The following is a 16,952-nucleotide window of genomic DNA, read 5'->3' on the forward strand; positions in this document are numbered from 1 at the left end:
ATTTACTGCTAATGACTATTTTGACATATACAAAGAATTTGAGCTAAGTTTCCTCTATTACCACTTCTGCAAAACTTCAAACTGCCACAATACTTTTCATGTGCTAAACTTGCTAAATGTCACTGAGGTCTTTTTTTTAATGTGGGAGTAAGGGATCACTTGTGGTACTTCTATTGAAAATAAAAAACAAAAAGAAAATGAATGCAATATCCTGTTTTGAAACCAGAACCTCGAGGGACAGAGCAGACAAAATATTAATTGTGGTGATCTCTTTTTTATTCATTTGTATTCTCCTTTTTAATACAGCAAAGATGTTTGTGAAAATCAGGAAGTTTACATATGTTACTTACACAATAGGTCCTTATCGACTTAAATTGATATGTGAGTGGCCATATTAGTACATATGACATGCATGACACAATTCCGAATACTGCTTTGTGCAATAAAAGCAACAATGGCATAAACCAAACAAAGCTTTAATATCTATCTAATTTGACTATAGTATAGAGTTGAATCAAACTGGAATAGGTGAGGCATTAGCCAGGCCCAGGAGCATGGTAAACCAAAATAGGAATCAACCAAAAATGTCACAGTTTCAGAGATAAATATTTTTTTTTTATATATCGAAAAGACGGAAAGTAACAATATACATCAAAAATACAGCAAACAAAATATACCCAATCACATAACTGACTTGAGCTGAAAACAAATCTATAGCAGTTCAAATATCTTATCGTGTCATACATACCATGGATTCTGTCTAATTTTTTCTGTTTTTTTTATTATTAATTTGGGGTAGGGGCAAGGGGGGGAAGGAGGTAGGGGATGAGAAAAAGGATGTTCATCCTGAAAATAAAACTATAAGAAATAACACAAAATAGAAAAAAAAGGTTGCATTGTTTGGATAGATTTCAGATAAAACATGCAAAAGCAGAATGGATATCAACCTATATATATAAAATTGGATGTATGTATGTATGTGTGTATGTTCCAAACTTACCATACATATGACTGAGACTCATGTGAGTGCACCTGTCATCTTTGTACAGCGCTATGCTATATGTCAGAGCTATTTGGATATATGTATGGATATATGTATTTGGATATATGTATGTATGTGTGTATGTCATCACTAGGAAACGAGACATTTAAACCAAACTTGCTAGACATATGACTGAGACTCATGTGAGTGCACCGCTGATCTTTGTACAGCACTGCTGTGTATGTCAGAGGTATATTTGCATGTATGTATGTATTGCTCAGTGACAGTGAGCCTTTTGCTTATATTTTTAAATACTTGTTTTGGACTCTTTTACAAATTTCTGGCCTGTAATAATGCCTTTGAGAAAACGTAAGGCAATTGGATGAGTGCAATCAAAGGCAAAACATTAGCTTTATTTGATTCCTTTTCCTGTATATTATAAGATTGCAATAAATAAATGCCTGGGCAATGTCGGGTTATCAGCTAGTGATATATTAAAACAGAAGTCAAAGAAACTAAGATCAAGAGCCTCCCAGTGTCCGCATTTCATACCAAGAGGTATGGCCGAAATTCTTGATAATATCAAAAAGCTGTGTAGGAGTTAAAGTAAATTGAAGAAAAAACACAAATACATTTCTTTGATTCCGAAAAACACAGGTTGTCAAATCGAGATAGCTGTTTTTTATCAACATATTATTATTATATATTATTTATAAAGTGTCATTATATAATATTTCCAGTGTTGTAGAATTTATTAGGGTTGCAGATGACAAAACATGCATGATAGACAAATACAATCAATGACAATGGAAAATGAGAGTTTCTCTCTGCAATGTTCTGCCATGCAATCTCTCTCTGCAATGTTCTGCCATGCAATCTCTCTCCTAGTGTGATAGGCAAAATACTGTGTGATTACTATGACAATGTAGTAATTAGCAATGTACGGAACAAATAATCCTCAAATATTAAAGTATATATTTTATTAAAATATATATCAAAATATTTTTTTTTTGTTTTCCTCTTCTAAAACATGGGTGAGTCTTGCGGTCAGGTGTGTCTTATGGTCCAAAAAATACGGTATGTATTCATAAAAGTTCTTCATACATAATTACATACAATCAAATGATGCATCCATGGCCCATTGTATTATCATGGGATTGGTATGTCCATACTATACATCAACTACTGCACAAAAAAAAGTAACCCTGTCAGTCTTTTTCACCCAGCAGACATCCCAATCCCATGATAATACAGTGGGCCTTGGATGCATCATTTGATTTTAGCTGAGCAGGAAATAATTATTTTGTCCTGATCTTAAAATTAGAAAAATACACCATGAACACCATGATGGTCATTTAACAAATATTAGGTCAAATGCAAAAGCAGTTTCTGAAAAATAAAGTACAACTTTACCTTCCATGCAAACTAAATGGTAAGTAGCAGCCAGGTGCTACTACTCAAATGCTTTACTAGCAAATGTTACCAACTTCAAAAAGCAGTTGGCCGCAAAAAGTTTTGTTTGCTGGGCTGGAGGAATCAGGCATGAACAATGCCAAGCAGGATTATACATTTTCATCAAAGACAATGTACTACTTTTAGACAAGTAAATCCAGTGTATAGCATTCAATACAGTTATTTTGTATTGAATGCAATACAAAATAATTTGAAATTTCCACCACACCCCTAGCAACAGCTGCATGCACCGAGAACTCCTGGGGACACATCAAAGGAAGAGAACAGGTAGGACTAGGTAAGATTTTTTTCCTTAAGCTACCCCGAGTGTGGCTCGGGGTTACCGCTTTCAGCTGTTTTTTTTTCCTGGGCCACACTTGTTAAAAGAATGGTGTTTTAAGGGGCCAGTAGATGAGGTCCTGGAGGGGTAGTGGTCATTGGTAGTGTGATGGTGGAATTGGGACCCATCTTTGGTGTGGAGTCTCCAAGGTTTGTGGAAATGTTGATTTGGATAACATATGGTGGTGGTCAGTAGTAAAGGAAGGGTCATGGCGTTCCCAAGCTGTGAGGTTTTGCGGCTGGGAGCAATTTACATTCAGATGAAGCAGCCTACCCGTGTAATGAGGTTGCCTTTGAGAACCAACCAGCAACCAGTAATGTTACAGGTTATATAATGTTCATTTTTGGTTAATGGTTATTTGTTGCCAAGTTATGTTTATACTGAAAAGTGGTCAACATTCAAGACTCAAAATCTCAGACTCAGAAGTTCCTCTGTTAGCATGCTAGATTCCAAAGTCTAAGACAGTACAATGAATGACTGATAAGACTTGTTGGGAAGGGTTTCCAGAAGAAAATGTTATATTATAAAATGTATATATAACCCCAAAACACAGCATCAGAACAAACACCCCATACCAACTGTCAAGCACAGATGGGTTCATTGTTGGCATAATGACTGCAAGATGCCGAAGTATTCTAGAGTCAACTGTGAGACAGCTAAAGCTTGGCTGAAATTAGATCATGCAACAGGACCATGATCCTAGGCTACTCATCAAATCTACTACACAAAATAAAATCAAGTTGTTGCAACTGACTAGGCATCATCTAGAAGAAACCCTTGGCAAACAACTTCAGACACTTCATTTGGAGAAACATACCAGTAGTATACCCCATGTTTGTTGCCCGCACACTACAACTACAAAATCTTTCAGGCAATGGGAGTTGGAAGCCTAAACTGTACATTCAGTTTTGATATGCACAGCTCTAGAACACAGCGGTCTTGTTTAGCACGGCATCACTTCACCCTTCCAAACTGAGTCCCTCCGCTTGATCATCTCACCAAAGGTGAGCAATGGATTCTACAGCATTAGAATAGATATCGACCCAAATCATTACACCTACAATCGTACATTATTTTTCTTTATTATAAACCATGACTTTCTTTATCACTTCCAATAAAAATTCACATATATAGTATACAACAAAACTGAAGCCTTTATATCTAAAACAGGATACTGCGGATGCCTAATCCTCCCACTCTTCTTCCACTTCATCTTCATCATCTAGAATGAAAAAGAAGAGATCAATAGGAGCATGCCCATTTTGTATTTGAGACAACCCATTGCAGTCTTTTTTCTTGTTAATAGATGCAACTTCTGATGTCGAGTTTAGACATTCCTTTATAGCAACCTGACAAAACTGAGCTATGCATTGGGTTGAAGAGCATCAAATTTGCATATGCCAACAATACTACAATAAGTACGTATGTGATTCATCAACCGTCTGGAGTCTTTTGGATTTCAGGCCTGGGCAATAAACAGATCCTGAACCCTGTTCTATACTTTCCAGATTTGATCACTAATCCACTGACTGATGGGACATATAGAGGTTTACCATTGGGAAAGGGTAGGACTTTATACCAAGAAGTCAGGGCACACCCGATACATAGAATGTAAGTATTTTATCAAGGTGAGAAAGCAGTTGGCTTTAAAAGAGATTTTATATCTGGACATGAAATTAAAAACTGATTGAGGGTTAGATCTTTAATAATTTTTTTTTACCTTGGCATACATAAAGTAGACATAAGCCCCTTTTAAAAGTTTTGTTTTTACAGCTTTTCAATTATTGGCTTATTACATATTTGGCCAGGGTTCACCTGTCAATGTCACTTTGAGCTCTTGATTCATTTTTTTTTTTTTATTTTTTTTATTCTTAGTCCTCTACTATGCTGCAAAAATACTACATCAATATGATAGCAAAGTAACCTTTTCCAGTATACCACCTGTTTAAATGTGGCAGAACGTTGGGGCATATTTGCAGTACATTTTAGGTTGTTTCATTATAAATGGGTCCCCTAGGCTGAACATACACTTTCAGGAAGCGGTCAACAGCCAATTCCAGGTAAACATGAAAAGAAATATATGCAAGCAGTTTTATCTGTTAAACCGCAAGGCTATGTAAATCTAACTGGCTGGAGAGCAATAAATGTTTGTTACACATGTTGGTGTGAATACTTGCTTCTCCCTCCATCCAGACCAAAACCATTTTATGTCAAAGAAGATGCTATAAAATGTTTGTCTGAGCTTTTTTTGCAGGTATTGTCTGAAAGTATAGGCAATTGCCTTTATATAGAATACAGTGGTGTAAGCTCTACCACATTGGAGAGTAGAAGGTGAAGCAACGGACCGATAGGTCATCTTGATTCTGCTCTCCTCCTGGCAATTAACACAAGCGCTTCAGCATAAAATGTCCATACCAAGTGAATTCTGACAAACTAGCCAAATAATTTCAAATGAGAGAGCGTGATCCCTGGTTCCATTTTTCAAAAATCACAGACCTTGGAAAAAGGTGTGTGTGGGGGAGTGCTTATATACATAGTATATTCCCTGAAGAAGTGGGTATCCCATGAAACACATCTGAATTTACACAAACATCACTGTGAAGTGTTGACAACTCTGTATGTGGCCTTGAGTGTAATGCTATACACATTTTTCTAATATTTCTATAAATAAATGCATTCATACAAGTTGAATACATTTTTTCCAAATACAGCATACCTCCTTACTTTCCAAATGCACCCCCCCCTTTGCAGGGTTCTTTTTGTATACATTGAAAAAAAAAACCATGAACAGTGAATGAATTACAAAGAAAAATCTACTGATGTGGAAGGGAATCATCATACAGAATTTGGAAAATCTATGGGGAGATGGATGATCTACCAGGTCAGAAGGTTGTACCTGAGGAGTGCATAGCTTTGTGTCTTCTCTGAATGACGGCCTTCAATGCACTGGCAATGCTGGAGCATTCTGATGACTCTGCTTTGGCGGACCTAGAATTCTGGCTGACCTAGAATAAATCATATTGTAAAAAAGGATTTGATAAGCACTCGGTATTCAACAAAGCAGCATTGAAAACATTAAACATTACCTGAAAATCATGTTTGGTCAACAGTGAATGCGAACATAGTATAATATAGCGAGCAAGTAACACCCCAGTTGACTATATAAGTTTTACACAACCTTTCATTTCCTGTATTGCACATAAATATTTAAAAACCTTGTTTCACAAGTTATGCCGCCCCCCACAAAACTAGTAGTTGGTTATCTAAATTACACACTAGAAGTTAGAACACCTTACCGATTTTAGCTGCACTCCTTGCTTGATTTGGTCCAAGAATAATGTTTGTTCACTTTGTTGACTGATAATATCACCAGAATCCTCCAGTTCATCCAAAGCACAGTCATCCTTAGGGGGCTCCGTCTGAGCATTCAATGGGGGATCTAAACTCTTACACATGAATTGTTCATTGGAGCAATGCAAAGTCTGGGAGCTGCCCAACTGTAACTTAAATGGAAGAGCGGGGGCAGGTGGTATGGTTCCATTAGTTCCATGTGCAAACTCTGTGTTCAGTGGTTCCGAACATAGAGAAGATGGCATAACAATCTCTGAATCAATACCTTTATCAAATGAAGGGGGGAATGGAAGAGGTGGTACATCCCCATACTTTAAAACTGAAGACTCCATGGTTGGTATAGAAGGAGAATGGGCACCAGTGAAATCTTTCTCAAACTGCGGAAAAGGGTGCTGAGGTTGTAATGACTCCATTTCAGCTGCCGCATGTTTTAGATTAGAAGTCGGCAAGGAATACGTAACCATTTCTTGGGGGGATTCTTTACTTGGAGAGATTGGATGGTGTGTAATGTGCTTGGAATGTCTGCCTTGAAGAAAGTGGGGATGAGGAGGTAACACGGGTTTATCCTTTGCTTGATGATGAACAGAAGAAGCACAGGACAAAGTCTCAGACAACTCTTTTAAATAAGGAGGTAGAGGTGGAGGGCGTCTCATTGATGGGAAATGACTGGAAGATGAAACAGAAGAGGATGGGGGGACCTTGCTCAACGATTGGCTGTAGTTAATAGGAATTTGGTCCCGTAGCGGTGTTAGACTTTTGGATGCATATGCAGACTGTTTAATAGGACTCTTCCTTTTTTTGGTTGGAGTAATGCTTGAGGATGACAAAGAACGAAGTCTGTTGCGCGTATTGGGCTTTTCCACGGATGCTGGAAAACAAAACAGGATTTAGGAGTCGGACTGGATTAACTACAGTCTGCTTTAGGCACTTTTTAGGTTCATACAATTGTTCTTTCTGGGTATTCCATGTTCTAATCAGTAAAGCCCAAGCAATCAAAAATTCCCCATTTAGAAAAGTGGGATCTGTACATTCGCCATTCTCAGATATTCATGCCCAATATATAAGCCTCCTCATATATAAACCCAACCTCATTCAAAATTAAAGCTAATATGTTTCTTGTTCTGTATCCACTCCCCATTGTACCATTTGTATGACAATTTATTAAATGCTGGTTTGCCTTATAGTTGGTGTAATGTTTCTTTGCAGAAGCCAAATGTAAGGCTGTCCACAGAGACTGTGGAACAGGAGCCCTCCTTCCATTTTTACAAACGTAGGCAAAGTTAGGAGGTTACCCCTATTCAATGTACAGCGCTGTGTAATATGTTGGCGCTATATAAATACTGCCTAATAATAATGTGCTAATAGGTGCAGAATATTTGTAGTCAGACCCCACACAGGCCAGGGCAGTCACGTAAACCACTAAATTAGCTAACACAACCAACAGACATACTCTTCCTTCTTGTCATTTTCTGCACATGTTCCGTGGGTGCTTCTTTTTTCAACACATCAAATATTTTGTGAGAACTCTCCTTGTCCACATCCCCTTGCACACCGGCCAGACTGATCAATGCCTTCATGTCTACATCAGAATCCAGCTGTATAAAACAAAGATTAATAACTAGAGAAAATTCATACAAGACATTACTGCAGGGGTGTTTCAATGAATATCTATCAGTACAGGATTCTTCTTACATATGTAGTCTTTGCACAAATCCCATCTTCTATATCTGAAAAAGTGAAGCTTGACTCAACTGCTTAGTACGTCTGTGCCATTTCCTAAAGAAGCCTGTCTGGACTGTAATATCTAATTCTTAGAATTGTTAGTTATATGGTTGCTTGGGCAAATACAATATTCAGAACACAGACCGAGAAAAAGCATGCAGGAACAAGTCTGCCTTAATGGAATTCAGCATGACGATGTGTTGTCAGAGCCATGGAGAACTAACAAATACTCCCAATAGCAGAAACACAATGCAGACTGGAAAATAGAAGCATTACCACATTGGTGGTCAATACTGTACTCCATTTACCCCTCTGGAAAAATGGCAGCATTGGAATGACAAATCAGCTTTAGTAACGGTCATTGCCTATATAACACTTCAGGGAAGGTTTAAAATAAAGAGATTCACAAGTAAAGCATATAAAACCTACCTGGGGGAAATATTCCATTTTATAGTCTCCACTATCTTACCTCCCTATTCCCTAGCTTTTATACTTTTCCTTTTTGGAATTCAGCCTTTTGACATCCGATACATCCCTGCCATGGCATATTTTCTTACTACTAACAAGGATAAAGGAAACCATACCCTAGGTCCCTTATTCAAGGATTCTCCATTACCATTTAAATTTAACCGAGCTTTCTAAGCAAGCAATAGTTAAGATCATTCCTATAAAATATTTGTGTTATATACTATGACTATATAGTTATATATTATTCCTATTTATTATTACACTTTTACAAATTATTACACACATACTGTTGGGTAACTAAAACCTTTAATTCCCTTAACAGAGTTCACCCTTTTGATATCTGATATATCTTACTACCACACTCAAGTAATTGTCTACTAACTCACATAGGACACATAGCAATTAAAATAACTCTACTATGTTACTATTTTTGCACATCAGTCCCAATACATTACCATCCATTTTGCCTTGGACATATACTTTCTTTATATGATCAATACAATGCAGCCTACCAAATACTATCAGAATTATATACATCACTTTTATACATCATACATCACTGGAAATTATTAATTCACATACTTCTGCACTTCTCTATGTTATTAGAGAAGGAACACTTTTATATTTCAACCTGTATCGTTGATTTATATCATTTGTTATTTGTAACTACTGATATAATTGATATTTAGCCAAAACCCCTACTCTGCGTATTTTCTTCCGTTTACACCAGAGGTCCCCAATCCCCGGTTGGGCCGTGGCTCTGGCCGGTGCACATCTTCCGGAGACACCGCAGGTTTAGGTAGGTGGGCTGTTGTATCCAGAGAGACAATCTGCCCCAATTCTTATCACAGCAGGCTCTGACCTGTGATGGGAGAGTGGGCGGGTTCTGGCATCATGATGTCACTGTGTGATGTCACTGTGGGGGGGGAGGGAGTTGCTTCCTGAGCGACACCCGGCCTACCACACATGCGCGGTCCGGAGTCCATGCATTTAGTGGTCCGTGACGTGCAAAAGGTTGGGGACCACTGGTTTACACAATTTATTCCAACACCTAAGGCATTATAATTAATCATAAACGGTTGGTCGATACCAGGCAGAGAGGACATTGAAAAATTTCGAGGTAAAATGTTTTTGTCACAAGCAGCGGGGTGACATGAGGCAGAGGAGATATTTGATACTTCGGAAAAGGGAGACCCACTGCAAATGCATTCTGAGTAAATCCTTTAGAGGATTTGAATTACACAATTTGTGGCTGGAATTAGATGAAATAATCGAATTACTAACTAGCAGGTTCTAAAATTCTCCCTCCTTGCGTCCAACAACAATGGACAGAGGGAATCCCCAATATAAGATTTAGTGTCCCCATGTCTTGATTGTTACTTTTAAAGAAGCAAAGATGATATCTGTGAAACGCATTGAGCATAGAATATGGGTATTGCACTTTTTTAAGGATTGAAATAAAAATGTATTTCATGTATACTTATTGATGAGTGGACAAGAAATTACTGCCTGAAAAGTCCAACACACAGGCTTTTGTGGGAAACCGTAATCTATTTAATAAAATTTCAACTTTATTAATATTCGAGTATCCTAAATGCTAGACAAAGACCACCTATGCTAGTCCTAGCTCAAGGTACGGGTACTATTCTAGTATAAAAACAATACTGCGTAAACAAGTTCAGCAGTTTCAATGAATGCAATGGTGCGATTTCCCTTCCTGACGCGTTTCGCGCCATGGGGCTTCCTCGGGGGGGTGGGAGATCGTAATTGAATCGCTAAAACTTTGGACTTGTGAAGGGGCCAAATCATGCCTATCATTCCTCAAGTAGATCACAAGCATAAAAACAGTATTTCCTCTGGATCAGCTAGGATACAGGGTGCAATTGAAGGGGCCTAAAGATATCCAGTGTCGGGAAAGAAAAAGTTGCTCAGATTAAGTCAGTATTCAAAGAAATTTGCTAGTGAGTGTTGGAACTGAGAGAAAATGTATCCATCACAGGCGTACAGCTGGCAGCCGTCCAAATAGGAGGCCCCTCCTCTGTGTCTTCTCCTTTATGTCTGTGACAGGGCGAAACGCGTCGGGCAGGGATATAGCACCTTTGCATTCATTGAAACTACTGAACTTGTTTACGCAATATTGTTTTTATACTAGAATATTACCCCTATCATGAGCTAGGACTAGCATAGGAGGTCTCTGTCTAGCATTTAGAATACTTAAATATATAAATAAAGAATAAAGTATAAAGAATATAAATAAAGTTGAAATTTTAATATATAGCTTACCTGGTCTCACAAAAGCCTCTCATTCCTTTCTCTTCCCGAAATTTTTTCCCCATTGTATTCTCAGGGTGGGCCTTTGAGAAATAACTCTTTAGAAACACCATCCCTATACTACTCCTCTTGGTGTCACCCCATCTCTCTGCACAAGAATTTTTATAAATTTGTTGTTATTGGCATATTTAAGAGAAGTTGATCCAAATTTCCTGAGACGCTCCTGGTGACTGAAGATACCTTATCTTAGGCAGGTGGTGGCAGGGTAGAGAAGCAATATCAAACTAAACAAGTCAAAAAACATGACAACTCCAACTCCATAACAGAGGGGGGGGGGGTAAATTGGGGTTCTCAAAAGTCCAGTAAGTAGTGAAAGGTCCCTTAAGTTTTAGAATGCAGGAATATATAGTTACATGATTTACAGTTACAAATTAAAAAAAAAAAAAAAAAAAAAAAGGAGGATTACTTACATCTAGACCAGACATGGAATTAAAGCCAACATGGGTAACGTGCCTGCAGATAGAGACATTATCAATAGAAGACATTGGCAAAACGAACTTATTTCTCACCTACAGCATACCATGAATGACTTTATCATTCCTCATGCATTCCTCACTCTTCATGCATTGTACACAAAATAAATTCAGGTAGAATAAAAGCAAAAATAGATAACAAAGGTAACTTGGTTCCCCATAACCACCTCACCCATCAGTCAGGATATCGGTTTGTCCTCACAAATCACTAGAAGCCTGGAGACCAAGCTGACCTCTTACCAGCATGTAGATAAAGGGGGTCCAAGGCTACAAACCCATGTGCAATAATTGTCGTTGGAAAACAAACGATTAATGACAGATCAACAATTCACGACCATTTTGAACGATCGTATTGTGCACAATTCTGTACATGCTGAAATGATATGATCATTCAAATATAATCCACCAATATGTACACACATGCTTGATACACTTGTTCGAATGATGCAGGAAGTGACGTGTAAAGAACAACCCACGATCACTGAACGACCGTACACACACAATAGATTGCAAACTAACGTCACCCAATCAGATCTGCCGGGACGGTCGTCTGTTTACAGCGACATTTCTCGTTCATCGGCTTCATTGTTCACTTTTTTGTTAACAATTATCGGTAGCAAGTTGTTTATATTGCACGTATGTATGTAGCCTTATACTAGAGTGAAGGGAACCCACATATAGACACTTCTACCAGTTCTCCCCACATAATAAGAAGTTCCTTTGCCGTTTACATTCAGTGTGTTAAGTGCCAAATAGGTTTTTGCTTTAGTTTGGTAAAAAAAATGTATACGCATTTCATCATCAACATTTGCAGCCACCAAGTGAAATGCATCAAGCTGGCAAAATATATTTCTGGAGGCTCCTAACAGCGAACATGATAACAGCTCTGAAAAGCAGAATAAGTAATTGATTTGCGACTCAAACTTCCTGACCCGGTGATACTTTTTAAGCCATGCAGTTTGTGCAATTATTAAAACATTATGGCAATCATTTAATTTTGGAAGTAGCACGGGCAGCATGGTGGCTCAGTGGCTAGCACGACGATACAGTGGTTCATTGCAAATCATTGAATGCATAGTACTTGCCTCTGGCACTCCTCCAGTACATAACAACTTTTTATTAATTATGTTATTTAGGCCATCATAATGCCCAGCCAATATAGGAGGTGGGTTGTAGAGGCAGTTTGCCAGAGTGGGTGGGGATGTTTGTCTTGCATTCCAGTTCAGCGTTCTTGGAAGAGGAAACAGCTGGTGTGTATTCAACTGAAATATTTTTTTTTTTTTTTGCATATAGCAATTTTTAATAAAAAAAAAAAAAAAAAAGTTTCACAAACTACTAGCAAGTGAAACAAAGATGAAACACCCAGATGGTAGCAGAGTAATTCTATTTCCTTGTTGCAGTTGGAGCCAAAATCCCGATGTTAATTGGCGTCCATTACAAGCAATGTCAAATAGTAACAATCTGCTCATACATAAAAGCACCTGGTCTTGCTGGGGGGAGGAGCAGCGGAAGGGGGAGCAGCGGAAGGGGGAGCAGCGGAAGGGGGAGCAGCGGAGTGCTGTCAAGGCACATACCAGTAGACTGGGGAGGTAGACCACATTGCAAACACACAATCACACTCAGAAGAAATCAGTAAAAATGAATAAATAATGTGCAGATACTCAATTAGATGATTACAGTACCTGTAAAATCCACAAAAAATGGCAGCAATTTACCTCTGAAGCTTGTAGCAAAATCTCCCCATTTTTAGATATTTAATAAAAACCATGATGAAAGAAAAAAATCTAGCATTGAATTGCAGTGGTACAGGAAAATATTTAATATCAGGGGTTAATACTTCCTCTAGTTGATAACTTTGATTTTGCACATTCATAATAGAAATACTAATACATATTACTCCAGTAAACCGGCATTCCCTGGGGATTTTCAGCATAATGTTGCAAAGGGACCTCAGATATTGAACCAGAGTTCCCCTACAGCTTTTTGCCCAAGAACAATGTAATGCACCTTTATAAAGTCCTGACAAGTATTTAAGAAGGCTTCTTTGGCCAAAACTTACTTGAAGTTGTTAGGTGTTCCAATATCCAATTTACTCAGCTTGCCTTTCTGAGCCCTTCCTGAAGAATTTTCCTTTGGAGAATAATTAACTGGAGTATAAGTGGATCTGGTCTCGGACGGCTGAAATATGGAACCTTTGGATGGATGATGGGATAAAAAAGAAAAAACAAATTATACACACATTATATAAAATAGTACCCGGTATCAGGATGGGCTTAGTGGAACAATACAGTTACCCATGGGAAGCAGATTTATTTGGCTAAAAGTGGTTAAAGTGCATGGTAAGCCAGAATTTTTTTGTTGTAGATATGTAGAGTGGGCATTTTTGTCTTTTACTTTCTAGGCCAGGAAAGCAGTAAAACGCAACCAATGTTTCCAGTAACAGGAGAAAAAATGAGCACTATATACACATAGCGCTGTTCACTGTTTGGTGGGGGGTCATTTCCTTACACCAATGGTTTTACACACTTCTGGAATAGGTAAAAGTTGTGAAATTAGATTGTAAGCTCTTCTGGGCAGGGTTCTTCTCCTCCTGTGTCAGTGACTGTCATTTGCAACCACTTTTTAATGTGCAGCCCTGTGTATTATGTTGGCGCTATATAAATACTGTTGGCTATAAAGCCTTATCTTCCAAGTACTGTGGATTTGGAGTCATATATAAACTCCAAACCCACAGTACTTGGAAGAATAAAGCTATAATAATAATAATAATAATAATAATAATAATAATAATAATAGAGAATAGAATTATATAATAAAGAATATAGTCAACAGTACACATTGGCAATATCTGGCTTTATTCTTATTATTAAACAGCATTTATATAGCACCAACATAATACACAGGGCTGTACATTAAATAGTGGTTGCAAATGACAGTCATTTCTAATATATATATATATATATATATATATATATATATATATATATATAAATGGGGTTTGGATCTCACAGCATTCATCTGCTTTTGTTCTCTCTCAAGAAGCATTCAAATATAGTAACCTGAAGCATAATGAGAGCAAGGTGATCCAAGGTACAGCTTTTGGCAGCAGGATTGGGGACATTCAGTACAACCACCAATGATGAATAATAACACATTCAGCTTCCCAAAAAATCAGATACATAAAACATTGCATGCGGAGCCTTTGCTTTAGAAGCAAAGGGAGACAAAGCACAATTTTCAGGAGGAGACAAACAATGGCAACCCCTACATTTCTCTATTAAAACAATCAATATATATATATATATATATATATATATAGGGAACCAACAAACTTTCAGATATGAGGCCTACAGACACATACAAAGCAGCTCACATTCATAGAATGATACTGGGAATACAGCCAAAACTAAAGCAGGTGTATGCATGGGGAGATACCGAAACAAGTGTAGACATTTCACTTGCAAAGGAAAAATATGCAGTCACACAGTGAAAACCACTTTCATTAACTATGATATTCACAATTCATGCCAGACGCTTACCAATAATGTTAAACAGGGCCATTTCTCAAACTACCCTTTCAAATAACACAAGCTATCAGTCTACATTGTTCTATACACTGAACAGGTTTTATCCACCAAGTAGCTGATTGCACTAACAAGGCTTACCTGGAACACAACAAGTCCCGTCCAACCAAAGGACAATGCAGTGCCTAAATCATTTAACCCTGTAGTCCCTGATCCTTTTTCCCCATATTGTGGTAGATAGTTTATCTATGTATTGATGCCTGCCATGCATTTTTTTGGGATTAGTATTTTGTTTAATAAAAACATTATTCACAATTACTTTGAAATATATTAGAAGCATATTACAAGATGAATCAAAGCTATTTGTTATATTTGTATTTCAAAGATTTAGAAATAAATTACAGCAGTTGTGTTTTCTATTTGTTATATTTGAATATTTATTTCAGTTATTCTCTACCTTTAACATACATAAAAGTGTATTTTGTCTGATTCCTAAAAGATTTATTTTACTAGCAAAATAGATTTAATCTAATATCTGTATTTCATACATTTTTATTGTTTTTTTTTTCAAAGGGTTTTTTTACAACATATTTGGGGGGGAAATTGAAATAGTCACATAACAGTAAGATATTTCAACAGTCAAAGAGTTGAAGTTATATATATATATGAATTCAAACATCGTACAAAATGTAAATGATAACAAGGACTTTTTTGTGTTTAACTGATATAAAAAAAGTTTTCAAAGAAATATTGCATTAAGCCAGTATTCCATTATTGTGGTATACCATGGTCTTTGTAAAACTAGCCCTCCCCTTCCTTTACATTATTGCCTGATATAAGTTTTAATGTTGACTTTAGATGCATTGGTCCCTACAACTTCTATGTGTCAAATAAATGCTGTTACTAGATTCAACTCTACATTTCATTCCTTGACTATGTAACAAAAATTAAAATATGGAATTAAAATCAGGGAAAAGGGAATCAGGAGGGAAGGGAAAATATTAGGTCCCTCATGCTAGTTTGAAAGACAAGCAATCCAAGGATCCCATATGTTATGCAAGACCTGCATTTTATTTTTAAGTAGAAAAGTCAGTTTGTTGATTGTCACGATCCAGCTCAGTTTGTTTTTAGTGAATTCCAATGGTATGCTAGAGGCTTTCCAATCACAAGCTAATGGTTTGCTGCCAGGAGAATATATTTAATCAAGCAAGCCATTGGTTTTAAAAGCATCTCATCAAGTTGTGCAAATACTAGATTGTAAGCTCTTCGGGGCAGGGTCCTCTCCTCCTGTATCGCTGTCTGTATTAGTCTGTCATTTGCAACCCGTATTTAATGTACAGTGCTGCGTAATATGTTGGCGCTATACAAATCCTGTTTATCAATAATAAGAATAAAATAAAGATATTTCTAACTGTTAAGGTAAATTAATGTGGATGACTGAATAGATGACATTCCAAAAACCTTTTAACTTTTGGGCAACTCCACCAGGCATGGCGGTGCATTTTCTAATCTGTTAGTGTTGATCCCTGTGGGAGGTGTGTGCTGCTTCTAAATTGCATGAAATTAATGATGCTTTTTGGTTTGGTTAAATAGATTCGATGATTCAATTCAATGAAGATTAGCTGGTCAGAACAGATTGACATCTAGAAGATGCAATGCCACATCCCAATCGATTCAATCAATATTCATATGTGTGCAGAAAAATGGGACTTTTTAGGCACAAAGTAAAATTAAACAATAAATTCTTTAATAGTGAAACCTGAAGCATAAAACCACAATAAAAGTTTGTACAATATACATCATAAACAATGTCACAAAAATTCATCACAAATTTGTTTTCAACATGCTGGACATGGATCTCTTTCTAACATGTGGTCTCTTAGTAATGCTATTCTACATCGACGCGTTTCGCGACTATGAAGTCGCTTCTTCAGGATGAATCAAAATATAGAGACCTAGACATCATTAATAAGTAATTAATTGTAGGTCTCTATATTTTGATATAGCAAATGAGAAATTGTATTGGCTCTTGTACTGGGCTCCTAGCACAGTGAATTGGTTGGGATGTGTACTGTACTGTACAAGTTGCATGCGGTGTACTTTTGTCAAGGAATAATTTATATATTTCTTAAAGTAAAGTCAGCTGTTACGCTGTAAAGTTTTAATTAAACGTATTAAAATTTGAAGTTATTTGCATAAATCACAGTTGCACCATGGGTAGATTACAACACTTTTTACACATGGTCCCCCTCCTAATGTTTGGAACAATGTAACGGTAGGTATATAAAGCAGTATTATTTGTCATAATT

The 16,952-nt window shown here is 37.1% G+C and overlaps 1 protein-coding gene across 1 annotated transcript; it reads right to left on the reverse strand.

Moving 5' to 3' along the window:
• Window positions 1-3,839: 3,839 nt before the first annotated feature.
• On the reverse strand, window positions 3,840-14,698 carry LOC140336260 (uncharacterized). Its single transcript, XM_072419251.1, has 7 exons — window positions 14,659-14,698; window positions 13,179-13,311; window positions 11,057-11,099; window positions 7,576-7,720; window positions 6,071-6,993; window positions 5,671-5,779; window positions 3,840-3,996 (listed from the first exon to the last, which is right to left on the reverse strand). The coding sequence occupies exons 1-7, from the start codon at window positions 14,678-14,680 to the stop codon at window positions 3,959-3,961; spliced, it is 1,413 nt and encodes a 470-aa protein (XP_072275352.1). The 5' UTR covers window positions 14,681-14,698; the 3' UTR covers window positions 3,840-3,958.
• Between the last annotated feature and the right edge of the window lie 2,254 nt (window positions 14,699-16,952).

The sequence above is a fragment of the Pyxicephalus adspersus genome, chromosome 8, assembly GCF_032062135.1.
Source record: "Pyxicephalus adspersus chromosome 8, UCB_Pads_2.0, whole genome shotgun sequence".
Taxonomy (NCBI): Eukaryota; Metazoa; Chordata; class Amphibia; order Anura; family Pyxicephalidae; genus Pyxicephalus; species Pyxicephalus adspersus.